The sequence below is a fragment of the Heptranchias perlo genome, chromosome 10 (genome assembly GCF_035084215.1).
Source record: "Heptranchias perlo isolate sHepPer1 chromosome 10, sHepPer1.hap1, whole genome shotgun sequence".
In the NCBI taxonomy this organism is placed as follows: Eukaryota; Metazoa; Chordata; class Chondrichthyes; order Hexanchiformes; family Hexanchidae; genus Heptranchias; species Heptranchias perlo.
The window spans coordinates 71582765-71600807 of NC_090334.1; the positions used below are offsets into that span (position 1 = coordinate 71582765).

The 18043-nt window shown below is 44.5% G+C and overlaps 1 protein-coding gene across 1 annotated transcript in view; it reads left to right on the top strand.

Annotated features, from left to right (window-relative positions):
- Nucleotides 1-18043, top strand: part of LOC137326682 (latent-transforming growth factor beta-binding protein 2-like) — a 607725-nt gene that overhangs the window by 175313 nt on the left and 414369 nt on the right. The window contains exon 5 of the mRNA XM_067992000.1: nt 2808-2978. Within this exon, the coding sequence (XP_067848101.1) occupies nt 2808-2978 (171 nt within the window). The remainder of the gene's footprint in view (nt 1-2807; nt 2979-18043) is intronic.

Consider the following 18043-nt stretch of genomic DNA (forward strand, 5'->3'; position numbering starts at 1 on the left):
AGGTCCAGGATTATGCCAAATTGATGCTTTCTTTAATGTGCCATATTTTGTTGAATTATTTCACGTGTATTATTCAACGATCTAATAGGACAGTGGGTCAATTGGACTTGTAAAAGTGTAATATCAACAACAACAAGCATTTAACATATATAAAAAAAGTCTTACGGTACTTCACAAATAGGGTTGAGGAATTATGGGTACCGAGCCGGAATCGAAAGAATAGGGGGGTAACTGAAAATTTGGTCGAAGAAATGGGTCTTAAGGAGGTTTTTAAAAGTGGAGAGGAAGGTGCAGAAGCAGAGAAGTTTAAGGAAGGAGTTCCAAAGGATAGAACCATGGCAGTTGAAAGCTCTCTCACCAATCATGGTGCGAAGGTTGGGGGGGTGGGGGGTGTTGGAGGACGGCGCAGTGGTGCACAGGAAGCCACAGTCAGAGGAACGAAGCATTTGAGAGGGGATATAAGGCTGGAGGATGTGCAGCGATAGGGTGGGGTAAGACCATGGAGGGATTTATAGATGAAGACGAAGTTTTTGAACTGAATGCAGTTGAGCCAGTATAGATGTAGTGACGATGGTGCTGATGGGCAAGAGAGCCTTAATGCAGGACAGGATATGTACAGTATATCCAGCATGGAGAGTTGTCAGATTCGAAGGTGACAAAGGCATGTATAAGGGATCAGCAGCACAGGGGCAGAGGTGGGCAGTGCCATTTAAGTGGAAAAAAGGGGTCTTGGTAATGGATAGGAATTGAAGTTTAAAGCTCAACTGAAGGACATCAAGATTAGGAATGCTTTGTACTGAGAGTGAGGCTGAAAGGGGAATGGAAACAGTGGCATCGGACCAGAGTTGAGATGCTGTTCTGGGTCTTCCTGATGTTGAGCTGGAGGAAGCTGTTACTCACCTAAGACTCAATGTTGAACAAGTAGTCTGAAAGCATGGGAACGACAATGCACCACAGTCACAGAAAATGCCATTTGTGTCAGTTTGGTGCTGTGAGTAAGGATAGTAGCCAGAGTGAAGACGTTTGAGCAAGACCCTTGGGAGAGATGGACACTGAGCTGGGAAGCAACGGTATGCTCGAGGACCTTAGTCTGTAAAATTGATAAATAATCAGGCAAATACATTGCTGCTGCCCAAGTGGATTATTTGTTGACCTATATGGCTTGTGATATCAGTGTCAGTTTTGATGTCAGAACAAATGGCAGGGGGGTAGATTTTGACTTTGTACGATCGTGTAAAGTAGGTCATAGCAAATCACAGCCCGTTTTACATCTCTCCCGATTTTTATTTCTATTATCAATTATCCATTATCATACTTGCATTGGAGGCAGTTCAGAGAAGGTGCACTAAGTTGATTCCGGGGATGGAAGGGTTGTCTTATGAGGAAAGATTGATCAGGTTGGGTCTATACTCATTGGAGTTTAGAAGAATGAGAGGAGATCTTATTGAAACATACAAGATTCTGAGGGGGGAATCTAAAACTAGGGGGCATAGTCTCAGAATAAGGGATCGCCCGTTTAAGACGAAATGAGGAGGAATTTCCTTTCCCAGGGGGTTGTAAATCTTTGGAATTCTTTACCCCAAAAAATTGTGGAGGCTGGGTCATTGAATGCATTCAAGGCTGAGTCAGACAAATTTTTGATCAGCAAGGGAGTCAAAGGATATGGGGAAAAGGCGGGAAAGTGGAGTTGAGGTAAAAATCAGATCAGCCATGATCTCGTTAAATGGCGGAGCAGGCACGAGGGGCCGAATGGCCTACTCCTGCTCCTATCTCTTATGGTCTTATGGAAGAGATGTCAATGGAAATAATAATCGGGAACGATATAAAACAAGCTGTTGATTTTCTTTCATTCGTTTTACACTATTGCACAAAGTCAAGATTACCCCTAAGATGTTTCTGGATGATTTGAATAACTTTTCGTTTTCTACACATTTCAATATTTAGTTGTATGTGACATTTGCTCATTTTGTTGCACGTTGAAAAGAAAAATTCTACAATAATACATATAAATGATTTTTATCGAAAGAGCTTTAGCAAAGAAATAGAAGTCTTCGGTAATAATATACTGGCCATTATTCTAAATATAAAAATAATGCTTTGGTTATCCAGAAGCGTTGCAGGAATAAAGATTCTCTTTGAATTTTAGGTCGCTTTTAAGAAGATGAATAAGATATGTGGTTTATTACCAGTGATCGATCTATAGTAAACCAAATTATAAATGTAAGAGATCATTGTCAGAAATAGCAAGTGCATTGGTGTAAAATATACAATTCAACAGCACTTTGCCGTAGTAGGGTCAGTTTAAAAGTCCACATTCCATTTGACTCAAATCAAATTTGTGAGCAGCTGGAGCACTCTGAGGAAACATTTTGTTTTATTTGCGCAAGAGCAGAGTCATGTTGGACTTGGAATCCATTCATAGGCCTTTAATTAATCCACTGATAGCCTTAACAATTGAACTTCCTCACATATTGTGAACTGTATCCAGAAAATATTGTCTTTGGTCCAACACCTTTCCTTGATTTGGTACAATTTGACAATATGCCCACCATTACTCAACATTCCACACGCCCCTATACCTCATCCCTATGATAACTGCTTGGAGTGCAGCCCAATATAAACTGGATTCTCTCCATCCAGTCCTTGATTCTGTGAGACATCTGTCAGCTACTTTGCTCAGTAGGAACTGTGGCTGTGCAAAATCTCATTCTCTCCATTTGACTCCCAACAACTCCAAAGCTCCGGACTAATGATGATTTTCAAGTTCATACTTCTTTGCTTATTTACTGAATTGTTATTTCTTGCAGGAGCAAACCTGACCACCGGTGTAGGAACAATAAAAATTGTCTTCACACCGACCATTTGCAAACGCCAGTGTATAAATGGAAAATGTTACAACAATTGTAAGAAGGGTCACCCAACCACCCTTTACAGCGAGAACGGTTATGGCCCTGTGTCCAAATCTGGCTTTCGAATCTGTAAGTAAATTTACTGTTATTGATTTGTTTTTAGGTAAGAATAGCCAATTATTGTCCTCTTGTTACCTTGTTTACAAATATTCACAGTTTCAAAATTATAAGACATTGGGAGAGTGACAATCTAGTCTATCCAACCGATTAATGTATAGCTTAATAAGACTGAAATCACATTATAATGTATCATTAGACCTTTAAGGACACTTAAGGGGAGATTTTGAGTTTGGGTGGACTTCGGACCAGTGAGGAAGGCATGCTTGCGCTGAAGTCCTTGCCACAAGGCCCAAGCCATTTTGAGAGCCAGGTCTCATTTGCCTACTACCAGCAAGCTGCGAGCACAGAAGCTGTGCTCATTGGCAACTTCCAATTGGGAGAGTGGTTAGGAATTCCACCAGATCAAACATGGAGCTGAGCCGGAAGTTTTATCTACAAGGGGGGATATGGAGGCAATTGTGGGGGGCGGGGAGGGTGGGGAGGTGGAGGTGGAGGTGGAGGGGTAGAGCGTGGATGGGCCAAAAGTTTTCTGTTGGGTCAGGAGAGGCACACTCTTCCTGGCTTCACAAAAATCTTTTTAAAAATGGAAGCTAACCTTTTTCTGAATAGTCTGGTTAGGCCGCTCAATGCCTGGGACCAATGGATGGGACATGTGTAGTACACATTGGTATCACAAAATTCTACTGCGGTTTTGTATATGTCATATGCCCTCGATTAGCATATTAGAAGTAGGCTCTCGCTTGAAACAGACGGGCTCCTGGGTCGCTCTGGAAAAAGCCCCAACTAAAATACCAGCAAGTGGAATCGGAGCGAAAATGGGATTGTCAGTGTATCACCAGGATTCTCGTCTGAGCACTACCACCCTGTTCCGCTGTGCAGAGGCCCTCAAATGGGGGCTTTAGTTTTCTCCGGATAGATTCAGAAATAACTCCCAAGTTGGTCTTCGAAATGGCTGCAATCAAGCATTTTCCTTTCTTGTTTATGTGAGTGCACTTTGGAAATAAATATTTCAGAATTGTTTTGCAGGCAGCAACAAAAGTAAAAAGGAAAAATTACACTAAAACTGTAAAATCCTGTTTTCTGAAACCTGCATCTATCATTTTGTGAGAATTGATTTTTAGTTAGTTAATGATTTGGTGGTGGGGAAGAGCTAAGAAGGTGTCAGGTTGATAGCATTTAATGTGACCCCTACATTATAAATCAAACTAATCATTGATATCTAAAGGATTCAGGCTAATTTAAAGTCAATAAACTATTACAATAAAAATGAAATAAGATTTAAAAGCACAATTAGAAAGCTTTAGAAAGTTACTGAATTATGCTATGATGATGGTATGAATTCAGATAAAACTGTGTCTGTGTAATTTAGTTATGCTTCATATCATGGCCCATTCACAATAGGAGTTCAAATACATAATTTTCTGTAAGTACAAGGAGTTTTCAGCCTCCTTCAACTCTCCACTGATTCAGTTTTAGCCAAGTAGTAAGTCGTGGATAGCATTGAATCCTCTCTCCCTCCCCTTTCTGGCTCAAATTCCCATTTGTTCACCACTGGCTGCAAATCCCCTACCAGCCACCCCTCTTCCCAGCTGGCTGCATGACAGGTGCCAACCTACCCGCTCACTGCTAATCCTTCCACCCCCACCTCCCAAGTCTCTACGCACTGCAGGTCCCTTTCACATGCTACCCCTACACTTCATATGTCCTTTTACAATAACACCTCCCTCACTGCCCTCAGCTGTATTTCCCATCCATACCATTCATCTCCCCCCACCGCCCCCCCCCCCCCCCCCACTGGCTGTTATTCTTATCCTCCATTGACTGGCTGCCTCATACTTGCTGATCCTCCAGCACTCACCACTGCTGAATTTCACCCCTCCAATGTTTCATACACAGGATTTATCAGGCGGAGACAAAGTCCACCAAACGATATCCTATCATGTGTCCTCCTCCCGTCCCCATATCTCTTCTTCGCCTCCTCACCTCTCCTTACACTTCTACCTCCCTTCCCCCTCACTCTGTAAGCACCCCTGTAGTGCCTCACACACATCCATTCAGTGTAGAGACACGCTGAATAAGAGTGCAAAAAGAATCTGAGACTGCATCTATTGCCATTGATTTTAAACCGCCCTTACTCCACTCTTTTGGCAAGCCTGCCCAATAGCTGAGATGATTTTCCTGCAGCAGTTCCCCTGTTCTGACCCTAGGTTATCCCCTCATTCTCCTCCCCCTTTCCCCCTCCTTTTATGATGGTGCAGGCTGCCTGAGGGCAAACAAGTCTTGGAGAGGGGGCCTTAAACAGGTGTTAGGTCCCTTATTGTATGTATAAAGGGCCTGCTTCAGGCATGGGTAAAGGACGCCTCTTGTTTGTCCTTACCCAATATGGCGGGTGGCGCACTTCCGTTTGGAAATGTGCACACACTTCCAGTCCGCCATGTTGGGGCCTTAGTAGTCCAAGTAGTGCCCGAAAAACATGTGCTGTGTGGACCAATTTCTAGGCCAAAGTCCTTTTCCCCAAAATTTTGATCAGCAACTGGCTCAGTTCCAGTGGTGTGTGGAGAATGCAGAATGAAAGACGAATAGGGCTTTTTACATAAATTCACTGAAAATATTCAAGATCATACTAATTATTTGTAAAAATCCCTTAACTTACACCATTTTGTGCTTAAATCTGCAGTTCTGTGTTACAAGTTTCTTTTTTCTATGCCAAATTTGTTTTGAAAATATTTCTAGAGAAAAGACAGGTTAGTCTTTTTAGTTTAGGCCTCTCATCAGAACTCTGACAAAGCGCTCAATTTTCAAATTAAAAAACGGGTGGGTTGGGGGCGGGGGGTGGGCATTGAAAATTGCCACCATTTCAGACCCACCCCCAACCCGCCCATTTCCGGTTCTCGCCGGGGCGGAATGAGGGGCTGGCGACCAACCTGTTCCCAGGAGGAGGGTCGCGCCTTAAAACCTTTCAGGGAGGCTTCAGGCCTCCATTTTTTTTTACTAATTCCTGATTTCAACACCGGGGGGCCCGGATTCCCAGGCCTTCTGTTTTACGCCTCGTGAAAGGAGGCCAGAAGGCCCGAGAATAACAGGTAGGTGCCTAGAGAGGCACAGCTTGTGAGCCTGAAGGAGCAGGTGTGCTTCCCCCAGGCCCAACAAGCCTACCTGCACCGACCCTCTCCCCCCACCCCACCCCCCCCCGATCGCGCCACCCCCCCCCCGACCCCGATTATGGACCCCCGACCCCGATCCCCGCACTCCACCTTCCCATTCCCGCCCCCCCACCCCCGACCCTTCCCCTCAATGACCGCGGACCCCCGTGATGATGCCCCCTTACGATTGACCCCTGATCCCATCTCCCATGACTCGCCACCCCCGTGCCCAACCATGCCCCTTTCTCACCCGTGGCCCGTCTCCTCTTCCCCTCCCCCCCCCCCCCCCCAAATCCATACAAACAAAGGTTTACGTGCAGAGTTACCTGAAGACATCCTATCCCTGGCTGGTCTCCCATCCGACTGAGACCAGCCTGTCAATCAGCTGGTCAGTTGGACTGGAAACCGACAAAAACAATTTAAAATGTCCTTACGTCAAAATCGTAAGGACGTCCGGGAAACCCGTACTAATGGGTTTCCCAACCTCATTTTGATGCCCCCCCCCCCCCCTCCCCGGCTCTGTTTTAAAATCACCCTCAAAGGGTTTGACTAGGGGCTTAAATCCAAAATGTTATCCTGTATTCTCACTTTATTGATGCCAATAGACCTGCTGTATATTGCCAGTATACTGTATTACTTTTTTATTTATCAAATTATTCAATTCCATTGAGAAATTCCCGAATGAAACCCAGAGGCAGTGATCTTAGCTTCAGAGCAGTTTTTTGTGGAGTGCAGATGAACATAAGAACATAAGAAAAAGGACCAGGAGCAGGCCATATGGCCCCTCGAGCCTGCTCCACCATTCAATGAGATCATGGCCGATTTTCTACCTCAACTCCACTTTCTTGCCCTATCCCCATATCCCTTGATTCCCTTAGTGCCCAAAAATCTATTGATCTTAGTTTTGAATATTTACTAAAGTTTTTTGCAATTTTTAAGCACCTTTTATGTATTGATTTTACGGCACAGGATATTGTCTAACAAACTGGATCATGGAGTGGCAAGGCATAGGATGGTGTTTTTGAATCCTTTCATGATATGTTCCTGGGCCATGATTTTAGCATGGAGTCGGGAATTGAGTGGGTGGGTAGATGTTTGTGTGGGAAACCCGGAAGCGAATTGAGTGCGTCGGAATCTGCGATCGCAACTCAATTGAAGGCAATTAATTTTGCTTCCAGGTTTCCCGTGCGACAGCCAGCCAGCCATCAGGTTGCCTACCTGTCGGAAGGGAACACAGCCAGGAATTGGAGAGGAGTGAGGGAGAGAGGGGGCTGTGGAGAAGATCATGGGCCAAGAGGTGATTGGGTGGGCAGAAGATCGGAGCCATGCAGAAGATCGGAGGTTTGGAGGAATCGGAGGTAGGGACGGAGGGTGGTTATTGGGGGTGTCTCCCATTGGGGGAGGGCGGGCATCGTTGGGGGTGGGGGGTGGGTCGGACATTGGAGGGGAGTCTCCCATTGGGAGGGTGGTCTCCCATGGCAGGAGGTGGGGGGCGGCCAATTGCGGAGGTCCAATCGCAGCAAGTAAGCTTGTTGGGTCTGGAGGGAGCACCCCTGCTCCTCCTGGCCCACAAGCAGTGCTGTAAAGGCACTTGGCTCATGGATGCAGCCCTTCTCGCCTCCTGATTCAAGAGCCGCGGGTAAGACGTCCTGGAGGCGTTAAATTTAAAGGTGAGTAGCATTCAATTAAAAATAACCTACCTTAACTATTTCAACGAGGTAAATTGCCGTGTTAACGATCCACCCGCTGGCATTAATTGGCGACGGGACTTCTGGGTTTCTGTTGCGCGCTCACATCCAAACGCATCTGGGTTAAACCCAGGAAGTGACTGCGTTGGAGCTGGGATGCGGTCCTGCTCCAAAAACTAACTACTTTTACTGCCACCCACCCCTTCTTGGGGGTTAAAATTACTTCCCTGGTCTTTGCAAGGGAAGGCATTAAGCAGAGAGGCCAGACATTATTTTTCCTTCTCACTTTTAAAAACTCATAGAATCATACAGCGTAGAAGGAGGCCATTCGGCCCATCGTGCATCTGCCGGCTCTCTGAAAGAGTTACCAATTAGCCCCACTCCCCTGCTGTTTCCCCATAGCCCTGAAATTTTTTCCTTTCTAAGTAGAAATCCAATTCCCTTTTGAAAGTTACTATTGAATCTTCTTTCACCATCTTTTCAGGCAGTGCATACCAGATCATAACAATGGCTAATAAAAAAAAAAGAAAATGAAATAAGATATGAAAGGGACAATAACATGAGAAAAATGTCAGAAATAAAACTGAAAAAAACCTGAAGAGCAAACATCAGAATTAATCAAATTTCACTTTATAGTTTGTATTTCAACAAATTAATCTGTAACTAAAAACTTAAATAATGTTTGTATATAAAAAAACAAATGACAAGATTAAAGTGGGGGAAAAATACTGAATAAAGCATGTTTTAATCTGAATTGCCCTTACATGGCAAAACTTGTATATTCTCTTTCACAGTAATGTCTAGGCAGCTTGTTATTTCCTGAAGCCTTCAGCAACTGCTGCTGGTTATGTCATTAAAACCATCCCCCCAAGCCACAGTGGGCAGCCAGACAATATGAGAGTGACACATTGTGCTATGTGCTTTTTTAAAGAATGCATTGTTGATGCCAGCTCCACTGCAATCCTTGGAATGCATGTGCTTTCAAAGCAATTTAATAAATCTCTGCTAGGCAAACAGTTACTTTGTTTAAAAATCAAAATTACGAAATGCAAATTCAAAGAATGCAAATCACAGAAGAAATGTCAGAGGATGTATTCCCTGATCTGAATTTAATCATAATACACCTTCCCGTATAAAGGTGATGTACCCTCTGCCACTGGGCCTGGGAGTGACAAATATGGAGTGCGTACAGGAAGCAGGAACAGGGTGGAGTGCTTTCCAAGCAATTTTCTGGTCCCGGCTTCCCAGACCCACCAAAAAATTGTCGGGAGGTGGGTGGGAAATATATTAAAGAGCAGCATAGTGACACAGCTTATTTGAATCAAAAACAGAAATGCAAGAAACACTCAGCAAGTCAGGCGGTATCTGTAAAGAAAAATGTTAATGTTTCAGGCATAATCCTTGATCAGAACTGGAAGATATTACATAGCAACATAGAAACAGGAATAGGCCATTTAGTCCCTCGAGCCAGTTCTGCCATTCAATGAGATCATGGTTGATCTGTGACCTAACTCCATATACCCACCTTAGCCCCATATCCCTTAATACTTTTGGTTAACAAAAATCTATCAACCTCAGATTTAAAAATTAACAATTGAACTAGCATCAACTGCTGTTTGTGGAAGAGAGATCCAAACTTTTTTTTAATTCGTTCATGGGATGTGGGCGTCGCTGGCGAGGCCGGCATTTATTGCCCATCCCTAATTGCCCTTGAGAAGGTGGTGGTGAGCTGCCTTCTTGAACCGCTGCAGTCCATGTGGTGACGGTTCTCCCACTGTGCTGTTAGGAAGGGAGTTCCAGGATTTTGACCCAGCGACGATGAAGGAACGGCGATATATTTCCAAGTCGGGATGGTGTGTGACTTGGAGGGGAACGTGCAGGTGGTGTTGTTCCCATGTGCCTGCTGCTCTTGTCCTTCTGGGTGGTAGAGGTCGCGGGTTTGGGAGGTGCTGTTGAAGAAGCCTTGGCAAGTTGCTGCAGTGCATCCTGTGGATGGTACACACTGCAGCCACTGTGCGCTGGTGGTGAAGGTAGTGAATGTTTAGGGTGGTGGATGGGGTGCCAGTCAAGCTTTATCTTGGATGGTGTCGAGCTTCTTGAGTGTTGTTGGAGCTGCACTCATCCAAGCAAGTGGAGAGTATTCCATCACACTCCTGACTTGTGCCTTGTAGATGGTGGAAAGGCTTTGGGGAGTCAGGAGGTGAGTCACTCGCCGCAGAATACCCAGCCTCTGACCTGCTCTTGTAGCCACAGTATTTATATGGCTGGTCCAGTTAAGTTTCTGGTCAATGGTGACCCCCAGGATGTTGATGGTGGGGGATTCGGCGATGGTAATGCCGTTGAATGTCAAGGGGAGGTGGTTAGACTCTCTCTTGTTGGAGATGGTCATTGCCTGGCACTTGTGTGGCGCGAATGTTACTTGCCACTTATGAGCCCAAGCCTGGATGTTGTCCAGGTCTTGCTGCATGCGGGCTCGGACTGCTTCATTATTTGAGGGGTTGCGAATGGAACTGAACACTGTGCAGTCATCAGCGAACATCCCCATTTCTGACCTTATGATGGAGGGAAGGCCATTGATGAGGCAGCTGAAGATGGTTGGGCCTAGGACACTGCCCTGAGGAACTTCTACCATCCTTTGCATGGAGAAGTGTTTCCTAACTTCACTCCCAAAAGTCCTGGCTCTAATTTTTAGGCTGTGTCCCCTAGTCCTAGACTCCCAACCAGCAGAAATAGTTTCTCTCAATCTACCCTATCACTTCCCCTTAATATCTTGAAAACTTCAATCAAATCACCTCTTAATCTTCTAAATTCCAGAGACTACAACCTGAGTTTGTGTAATCTCCTCGTAATTTAACCCTTGGAGTCCAGGTATAATTCTAATAAATCTACGCTGCACTCCCTCCAAGGCCAATACATCCTTCCTTAAGTAAGATGCCCAGAACTGAACACAGTACTCTAGGTGTGGTTTAACCAGGGCTTTGTATAGCTGTAGCATAACTTCTACCACCTTGTATTCCAGTCCTCTAGATATCTAGGCCAGCATTCCCATTAGCCTTTTTGATTATTTTCTAACCTCTAAGTCTCTTTGGACCTCCACTGTTTTGAGCTTTTCACCATTTAGAAAGTACTCTGATCTATCCTTTTTAGGTCCAAAGTGGATGACCTGCCCACATTGAAATCAATTTGCCTCAGTTTTGCCCATTCATTTAATCTATTAATATCTCTCTAATTTTATGCTTTCATCTGCACTGCTTACAATACTACCTAACTTTGTGTCATCGGCAAACTTAGATATGTGGCGCTCTATCCCGTCATCTAAGTCGTTAATGAATTCAGTGAATAGTTGAGGCCCCAACACACATCCCTGTGGGACATCACTAGTCACATCCTGCCAATTTGAGTACCTGCCCATTATCCCTGATCTCTGCCGCCTGCCGCTCAGCCAATTTCCTAACCAGGTTAATAATTTGCCCTCATTTCCATGAGCTTCAACTTTAGCATGACTTACCCTTTACAAATCCATGCTTGTTCTCTCTGATCAGCTGAAAATTTTCAAGGTGTTCAGTCTTTAATTATGGACTCTAGTAATTTCCCGACAACAGATGTTAGGCTAACTGGTCTGTAATTCCCTGGTTTCCCTCTCTCACCTTTCTTAAATAGTGGAGCAACATGTGCAATTTTCCAATCTAAAGGAATGGTTCCTGAATCGAGAGAACTCTGGAAGATTACAGATGAACAGCTTGTAAAAAGGAATATAGAGAGGAAAAGGGAAGAAGAGACGACATACACAAGAAAAGATAAAGAATGAGCTAATTAGGTGTAGAACAGGAGATGGTTAAATCATAGAATCATAGAATGATACAGCATAGAATGAGGTTATTTGGCCCATCGTGCCTGTGCCGGTTCTTTGGAAGAGCTATCCAATTATTCCCTGCTCTTTCCCCATTGCCCTGCAAATTTTTCCCTTTAAAGTGTTTATCCAAGTCCCTATTGAAAGTTACTATTGAATCTGTTCCTTTCAGGCAGTGCATTCCAAATCTCAACAACTTGCTGCATAAAATTTCTTTACCTCATGTCGCCTCTGGTTCTTTTGCCAATTACCTTAAATCCCCGTCCTCTGATTACCCACCCTCCTGCCACTGGAAACAGTTTCTTCTTATTTATTCTATCAACATCCTTCATGATTTTGAACACCTCTATCAAATCTCCTCTTAACCTTCTCTGCTCTAACAAGAATAACCCCAGCTTCTCCAATTTATCCACGTAACTGAAGTCCCTCATCCCTGGAACCATTCTAGTAAATCTCTTCTGCATCTCCTCTCAGGCCTTGTCATCCTTCCAAGAGTGTGGTGCCCAAAATTCTCAGCTTATCCTACCACCTTCAAAGATTTGTGTACATGCACCCCAGGTCTCTCTGTTCCTGCACCCCCTTTAAAATTGTACCATTTAGTTTATATTGTCTCTCCTCATCCTTCCTAATAAAATGCATCACTTCACACTTCTCTGCGTTAAATTTCATCTGCCATGTGTCTGCCCATCTCACCAGTCTACCTATGTCCTCCTGAAGTCTATTGCTATCCCCCTCACTGTTTACTACATTTCCAAGTTTTGTATCATCTGCAAACTTTGAAATTATAACCCTGTATACCCAAGTCCAGGTCATTAATATATATGAGAAAGAGGGGTGGTTCTAATAGGCACCCCTGGAAACACCACTGTATACCTCGCTCGAGTCTGAAAAACAACCGTTCACCACTACTCCTTGCTTTATGTCCCCTAGCCAATTTTGTATCTATGCTACCACTGTCCTTTTAATCCCATGGGCTTTAATTTTGCTAACAAGTGTGGTACTTTATCAAACGCCTTTTGAAAGTCCTTTTATAAATCAACCGCACTACCCTCATCAACCCTCTCCGTTACTTCATCAAAGAACTCAATCAAGTTAGTCAAACACGATTTGTCTTTAGCAAATCCATGCTGCCTTTCATTTATTAACCCATACTTTTAGAAGTGCCAATTAATTAACAGAAGTGATATTAGCATAATACAAAAGGAGGCATGATGAGAAAAATTAGAAAAATAAAGACCTAAACGAGAACCAGAGAATATGTGAATAATTGAAGTAGGTTAGCAAAGTTGGGGACAGAAGTCTGAAAACCTGGCAAAGAGGAGCAGGCCCCAGTGTGTGGTGGAAGAAAAAGGCAGGTCGACACCAGCTTATTTGAACTCCACAAATTGCATCAAGGCTATGTAATAATGATAAGTTGTAGCACTAAAGGGAAGTGATAAGAGTGCCAGCTGTTCCTCATTAAAAATTTTGTAGATACAATAATTGCATAGATTTAAATGCAGTAAGATCAGTCTGGTGACAGACTCCTGACGTGAGGACCCGGTTGCAGCGTCCTTCGGTGTGACCACATGCTCCATGGCAGACTTCAAAGTGCTAATGCCCTGCTACAGAATGCCACAAAAGCTGGTAGCGGACTCCTCCAAACTTTCAGACATGATACGGCAACTCCTTGGCAGGCTTTCCAATATGTTGTACAACTGCATGTGTGCCGAAAGGAGTTTTCTGTTGAAGGCAGGGTCCTAAATGTCAGCATCTCTGTTCTTCTCAGCAGAGCTTGGAGCCACGTTTACCCTCTTGTGAGCCATCTCCTGGGCTGTCCTTTCCAATAGTCTCTGCTCCTGCTTACTAGTGCTGGATGTTTAACCAAGTGCAGACCCCACTAACTCACTCTGTAACCCACCCGGAGTGCCAATCTGTGTACTGATGCTTGGTAGGTATGGAGTGCATGACTGAGCATCTTTCAGAAGATTGTCTTTTTCTGAATCCTCTTCCATGGGGTCCAGGTGCTGTGAAGGACCTAGAGAAAGGGATAAGAGTTAGCATAGCACTGACAGGCTGCACAGTAGCAGATGACAGGTTTCACTATGCAGCATGAAGTTGTCAAGCTGGTTGAATATACGTTTACTTGAGATCAATGGATGTTTGAAATAATAGGCAGAAACCCTGCCCAGTGTCACCCCCAGCCTCACCATCTCCTGATACTTTTTTGTCTTGATGGATCTATAATCTCCAGGGCTGGCTATGCCATGTCGCTGAGGGCTTGGATGTTTGCTGGTCCTACCTAGGTCTTGCTTCTCTCCTTTGTGTTGGGAACCATTTGTTCCTGCAGAAAGAGATGGAGAGATTTAGTGTGTGACTCTTGCAAAGGTATATGCATACGTGTTGGGCTTCTTCATATCGTGTGTGTAAGCTGAGAGGGAGAAGAAGCAAGTTGTGAGCAGGGTGGGGAGGTGTTCAATGTAAAGAAGTGAGAAAGAACTTATCACAGCAGTCTAGCAGCAAGGAAGTCCCCAGGACCAAAGATGTGGTGCATCACTCTGACTTACCTTGAGGGGTCCTCTCTGCTTGTTGCCAGCCCGCCTCAGAGCTGGCACAAGCCCTCTGCCAGCTTTTTGGGATACTCCTGCATCTAGGCACCCCACATATATAACTATAGGAAAAAGAGGCAGGAGACCAGAAATGGCCCCTCCAGCCTCATTATCATGTCAATGATGGGCCAGTACTTATTGCAGACAGAGGCTCAGCTCTGCCTCTTGCCTCTGGGGAAGCCATAGAAAGCCCAGTGTAATGTAAAGGAAGTGGAGACCTGACATTATAGGTCTCTGCCTTTTTTTCATGACCTTTGCAACCAGGAACTGAGTATTCACTGGGAGAAAAAGTCATGAAAATTGGTCCCATACTCTTTCGTATTTTGACAAAAATGTGCTAAAAAGGAAGAAAAGAAATCAAAATAAATAGTCTTTATTTCAATAGCAGATTAAACATTATTATAATATAAAGTAAGGAAAAAGTAAATATTAAAATAGGGAGAATAGGATCTTGCTATCTATCCCATTATAACAACAAAGCACTGATAGAAGATTAAGAGAGAACAAAAATACACATTCTATGTGAACAGAAAACAATCTGGGACAAATTATGATAAATTGCAATTCAATATAGACTAAACATTGTATGAAATTATTCCAGAGCTTTGAGATGGAGATTAGCATAAAATGCCCACTTTGGAATATAGTATTTCTTTGATCTGTGTTTTGTTATAGTTCCAGAATTAAGTCATTTTTTCCTGTTATGTTAATCGCTTTTGGAATTTACAACATTTTCATAAAGTATCTGTGTCAAAGTACTTTCTTACTATAATTGTGGGAGAAACAACAGCATCTAAGTTTGTCATCTGGCACACCAGTATAGTCTGTATTATTTTTCAGCACTGCCTCATCTTTTCATTTCCTTGTGTAAATTTATGTTGAAATTCCAAACATTTCTTCTGGTTTGCCGGGTTGTTTTAAGCATTAGAATGCCAGACAGCAAGAAGTTCATTGTGTCTGAAAGTAAGAGTAATGGAGAATTATTAATGTTTGTAAGTAGCATAACTTCACTAAAGATGCAAACCCGCAGCCTTGGGGCTGGGTCAATTGTGACTGTTTTAATACATTCTTGGCAGACCGTTTTATTAATGGTGTGAAACCAAAAATAAAGTGTGACTTATTTCAGTTAACCACTTCAAAATGATTGCATTGAAGGAATATTCTAAGTTATTTGGTTGAACATATTTCCTGATGGGTCAGCATTACCCACGGTAGCATTATTAACTGTAAGTTTATTTATAACAGACAAACAGTAACAAATTGCATTTATATAGCAAAAGCAAAATACTGCAGATGCAGGAAATCTGAAATAAAAACAAAAAAATGCTGGAGAAGCTCAGCAAGTCAGGCAGCATCTTTGGAGAAAGAAACAGAGTTAATGTTTCAGTTCGAAGACATTTCGTCAAAACCCACAGCATTTATATAGCACCTCTAATGCAAAGAACGTTGCAAGTCAATTCACAGATAGAAAATGAGAGAGAGCTTTTATTTTTTACATAAATGAAAAATGAATAACATGAGGACACTTAACCTAGAAGTCCAAGTGACCTAAGTCACCCAATGCCCTAAACTAGTATTTCAGGGCAAATATGGACAGGCAATAAATGCTGGCCTTGCCAGCGACACCCACATCCCGAGAATGAAAAATTAAAAAAAAAACTTCTATATATTAACATAGACGAGGCAACGGAACTACGCTGCCTACATGAAAACCAAGAGCAGGAAGCTTGAGAAACTCGGCATCACCACCAGCATCAACCAAGCCTCCCCCGGTACCACGGTTGCAACCACAGGGAAGTCTATCGTCAATTTGCCCGACCACACCCTTCAACCAGACGAAATCGAAGTTCTCAGCCGAGGGCTCAATTTCTGCCCCACCACCAGAATGGACCCCATCGGTCTAGCGGCGGACACAGAGGAATTCATCAGGAGAATGAGGCTCCGGGAATTCTTCCACAAATCCCAAGATTTCAGCAGCGAACCCAATGAGACAATCAACGATCCAGAACAGCAGACAGAGGGATCCGCGGTACAGCAACCGAAGAAGAAAGAGTCAAACTGGACTCATCCGGACGGTCGCTGCCCTAAGCTTGACATGTATGCTCAAGCTGTCAGGAGATGCGTCAATGCCAGATTCATCAGCCGCACTCACAAGACAGTCCAGAATGTCACCCGAGCACAACGCAACGCCATCAACGCTCTCAAGACCAACCGCAACATCGTCATCAAACCAGCAGACAAAGGAGGAGCTATCGTCATACAGAACAGAACGGACTATTGCAAAGAAGCATACCGACAACTGGACAACCAGGAACACTACAGACGGTTACCCGCAGATCCGACCAAAGAACACACCCACCAGCTCAACAAACTGATCAAGACCTTCGACCCAGACCTTCAAACCATCCGACGTGCTCTCATCCCACGTACTCCCCGCGTGGGAGACTTCTACTGCCTCCCAAAGATACACAAAGCCAACACACCCGGACGTCCTATCATATCAGGCAACGGAACCCTGTGTGAGAACCTCTCTGGATACGTCGAGGGCATCCTGAAACCCATCGTACAGGGAACCCCCAGCTTCTGTTGCGACACTACAGACTTCCTACAAAAACTCAGCACCCACGGACCAGTTGAACCAGGAACACTTCTCACCACGATGGACGTCTCTGCACTCTACACCAGTATCCCCAACGATGACGGCATCGCTGCAACAGCCTCAGTACTCAACACCAACACCAGCCAATCTCCAGACGCCATCCTACAACTCATCCGCTTCATCCTGGATCACAATGTCTTCACCTTCGACAACCAGTTCTTTACCCAAACACACGGAACAGCCATGCGGACCAATTTCGCACCCCAATACGCCAACATTTTCATGCACAAGTTCGAACAAGACTTCTTCACTGCACTTAGTGGTATAAACAGGGCGACATGGACATGTTGGGCCGAAGGGCCTGTTTCCATGTTGTAAACTTCTATGATTCTCTGATTCTAGGATCTCCAACCAACGCTATACACTAGATACATCGACGACATTTTCTTCCTATGGACCCACAGCGAAGAATCACTGAAGAGACTACACGATAACATCAACAAGTTCCATCCCACCATCAAACTCACCATGGACTACTCCTCAGAATCAGTTTCTTTCTTGGACACACGAATCTCCATCAAAGACGGGCACCTCAGCACCTCACTCTACCGCAAGCCCACGGACAACCTCACGATGCTCCACTTTTCCAGCTTCCACCCTAACCACGTCAAAGAAGCCATCCCCTGTGGACAGGCCATGCGAATACACAGGATCTGCTCAGACGAGGAGGAACGCGATGGACACCTACAGACGCTGAAAGACGCCCTCGTAAGAACGGGATATGATGCTCGAATCGTCGATCGACAGTTCCGACGGGCCACAGCGAAAAATCGCATAGACCTCCTCAGAAGACAAACACGGGACGCAACCAACAGAGTACCCTTCGTCGTCCAGTACTTCCCCGGAGTGGAGAAACTGCGCCATGTTCTCCGCAGCCTTCAACATGTCATCGATGACGACGAACACCTCGCTAAGGCCATCCCCACGCCTCCACTACTCGCCTTCAAACAGCCACCCAACCTCAAACAGACCATCGTTCACAGCAAATTACCCAGCTTTCAGGAGAACAGCGTCCACGACACCACACAACCCTGCCACTGCAACCTCTGCAAGACATGCCAGATCATCGACACAGACACCACCATCACACGAGAGGACACCACCCACCAGGTACATGGTTCATACTCCTGTGACTCGGCCAACGTT